Genomic DNA, 2,434 nt, shown 5'->3' with positions numbered 1-2,434 from the left:
ATGGATACTGAAATCGAGTCGAGGAAAAGGTTAGAGGCTGAAATGGATTGGAGGCGAAGAATGGTGACTGAAATTGAATGCAGTCTTAGAATGGAGACTGAGATGGAATGGAGGCAAATGAGTGGTCCATTTTCTGTGACGAGGGCAGCTTCCATGCCGCCAATGGAGACTCAAACTGAATGGGTGAAAATGAGTGATCCATTTTCTGTTAATAGGACGGCTTCGTTGCCTCCAATGGAGACTGGGATGGACTGGAAGGAAAGGAGGGACCTCCAGACACTGACGTGCGGGGACACGCAGCAGAATAGATGGGATAAACTGAAGAATGTTATAGTTTTTGAGGAAAATGAAGGGAATGGAACCTCTTCTTTGCCGTCACCTGGTGGATCTGGATCTATAGGAAGTTTTGGTTCAGCTGGAACTAGTTCAGAAACTTAACAACACCTACCTAATCAAGGTGATCGAAAATACAATTGAGTTGTTCCATTTAATTAATTTCTCCATTTTCATTATTTTTTGTTCACTTAATGTTTTTTTGTCTAAAACTAAGAAATATTTTTTTTCCTTCAGTTGATAGAACTTTCATTGAAGGTGCATCTGGTAGTTCTAATGTGATACCTCCAGTCAGTGGCCCATTGGAGAAAATGCAGCATCTGGTATTAGCAGCCATTGAAGCTACTAATGAGCAATCACCCGACTTTTCGGGAAAAGAGGGAATCAGAAATTTCTTACTCAAAATGCCTGGTGTTGCCACTAAAGGTGATGGACCAAATGGAAAGAAGACTGAAGGATTTTTATACGCGTATAAGAGGGGAGGAGAAGTGAAGATTGTTTGTATTTGTCATGGTTATTTTCTGACACCAGCCGAATTTGTTAAACATGCTAGTGGAGGTGATGTTGAAAATCCTTTAAATGCTTATAACTGTCGATCCTAATTAATTAAGCTTTGTAGTGACAATGGCTATTGCCCAAAAAACTGTATTAGGTTTAATATCGTTGTTATGTAATTTTTCCTTTTGTTGTTGTACCGAATGACTTCAATGGCTATTTTTCCCAAAAAGGCATTAGCTTTGATATTGTTGTTGTTATTTCATCTTTGTTTTTGTTTTTTTACAGGGCTAAGTTCCTCCTGTCTAAGATAATAAAGTTTTTTTCGGGCATACTACTTGTTTTGTTATGCTATGCATCACCATTTTTGGCGTAGTTGGAAGCAACAAACAGTTTCTATTCAACAAAATATTTCTGCACCAGGCAAGCCTTAGGATCTTGTCCCCTTTTAGAGTAGATGAATTACTCCCTCTATTTAAAAAAGAGTGATCTAATTTGACTTGATATGAAACTTAAGAAATAAAATAACTTTTTAAATTTTATGATCCTAATTTAAAATTATGTCAAATGTATCAAAATATTATTGTAGTTGTCTTTTGGAAAGATGAAATCAAAATATTATAAAAAAATAAAAAACAATAATTCTATTACATAGGGGTTATAGAAAAAAATATATCATTAAAAAATACATAATATATTTATCCACATAAGCGACTGCTCAAAGACCAAGTTCATTATTCGTTTCATGCCCAATGACTGCTAGGATCGAATTCACGCACACACACTAGATGAATGAAGAACACAAGAACTTTCAAGAGAAAGAGATGAGAAATCTAGAGAGAGAGAGAGAAAACCCAATATTTCAAGGTAACACCCCGTGAGTAAACTTCCACGGTGGTGAGGTACATTTATATTAATAAATCAGAGTATTTTTGGTTACAGAGAAATAAATAGAAAATAAATAGAAAAGCTTAAAATAGATAAATAAGAAAGCCTAAAATAGAGAATAAATAGGAAAGCCTAAAATTAATAAGGCTCCACTACCTAACAATTCTTCCACTTGGAGACAGACTCAGTCATCCAAAAAATACATTCTCAAAAAAAAATCTATTCATCATCAACATCTTTACCGCACCGCAACGTCTGCAGCAACAACTACAGAAGACCAACCGAGGTTTTACATAACCTCAGTTTCCCAACATTAACACATTTCGTCAAAATGTCTGCCGGGTTCTTTGCACCCTCTAACTTGTCCAAGCACATATCACCATCCTCCACTGCCCTGCGAGTGAAATGTTATCGCCTTCTGATGTGCTTTGTCTTCGAATTATAGACAGGACTTTTCACTAACTGTATGGCATTCTGGCTATCTGAGTCAAGAATCTTCTCGCTCTGCTTCTTGCCCAATTCCTCAAGATAATCTGTCAGCCATATCATCTCTCTCCCAGCTTCAGCTATTGCCACATACTCAGCTTCAGTAGATGAAAGAGAAACACACTTCTGAAGCCTGGACATCCAACTCACTGCTATTCCACCTATGGTGTAAATGCACCCGGATGTACTCTTGCTCGAGTAAACATCCCCACCAAGATCAGCATCCACAAAA

General features: G+C 37.1%; 1 protein-coding gene across 1 annotated transcript; it reads left to right on the top strand.

Annotated features, from left to right (window-relative positions):
• On the top strand, nucleotides 1-935 carry LOC101247273 (ninja-family protein AFP3-like). The gene is made up of 2 exons (XM_004231641.2): nucleotides 1-424; nucleotides 571-935. Exons 1-2 carry the CDS (start codon nucleotides 1-3, stop codon nucleotides 933-935), a joined length of 789 nt encoding a protein of 262 aa, XP_004231689.2.
• The last annotated feature ends 1,499 nt before the right edge of the window (nucleotides 936-2,434 follow it).

The sequence above is a fragment of the Solanum lycopersicum genome, chromosome 2 (assembly GCF_036512215.1).
Source record: "Solanum lycopersicum chromosome 2, SLM_r2.1".
In the NCBI taxonomy this organism is placed as follows: Eukaryota; Viridiplantae; Streptophyta; class Magnoliopsida; order Solanales; family Solanaceae; genus Solanum; species Solanum lycopersicum.
The sequence above is the reverse complement of the archived record's forward strand: the minus strand, read 5'-3'. Positions and strand labels throughout refer to the sequence as shown.

Excerpts from the sequence above, each read along its gene's own strand:
- LOC101247273 (XM_004231641.2), top strand. The coding sequence starts at position 1 with ATGGATACTGAAATCGAGTCGAGGAAAAGGTTAGAGGCTGAAATGGAT. Across the intron at positions 425-570 it reads TTTTGGTTCAGCTGGAACTA|TTGATAGAACTTTCATTGAA; the intron begins GTTCAGAAACTT and ends TTTTTCCTTCAG.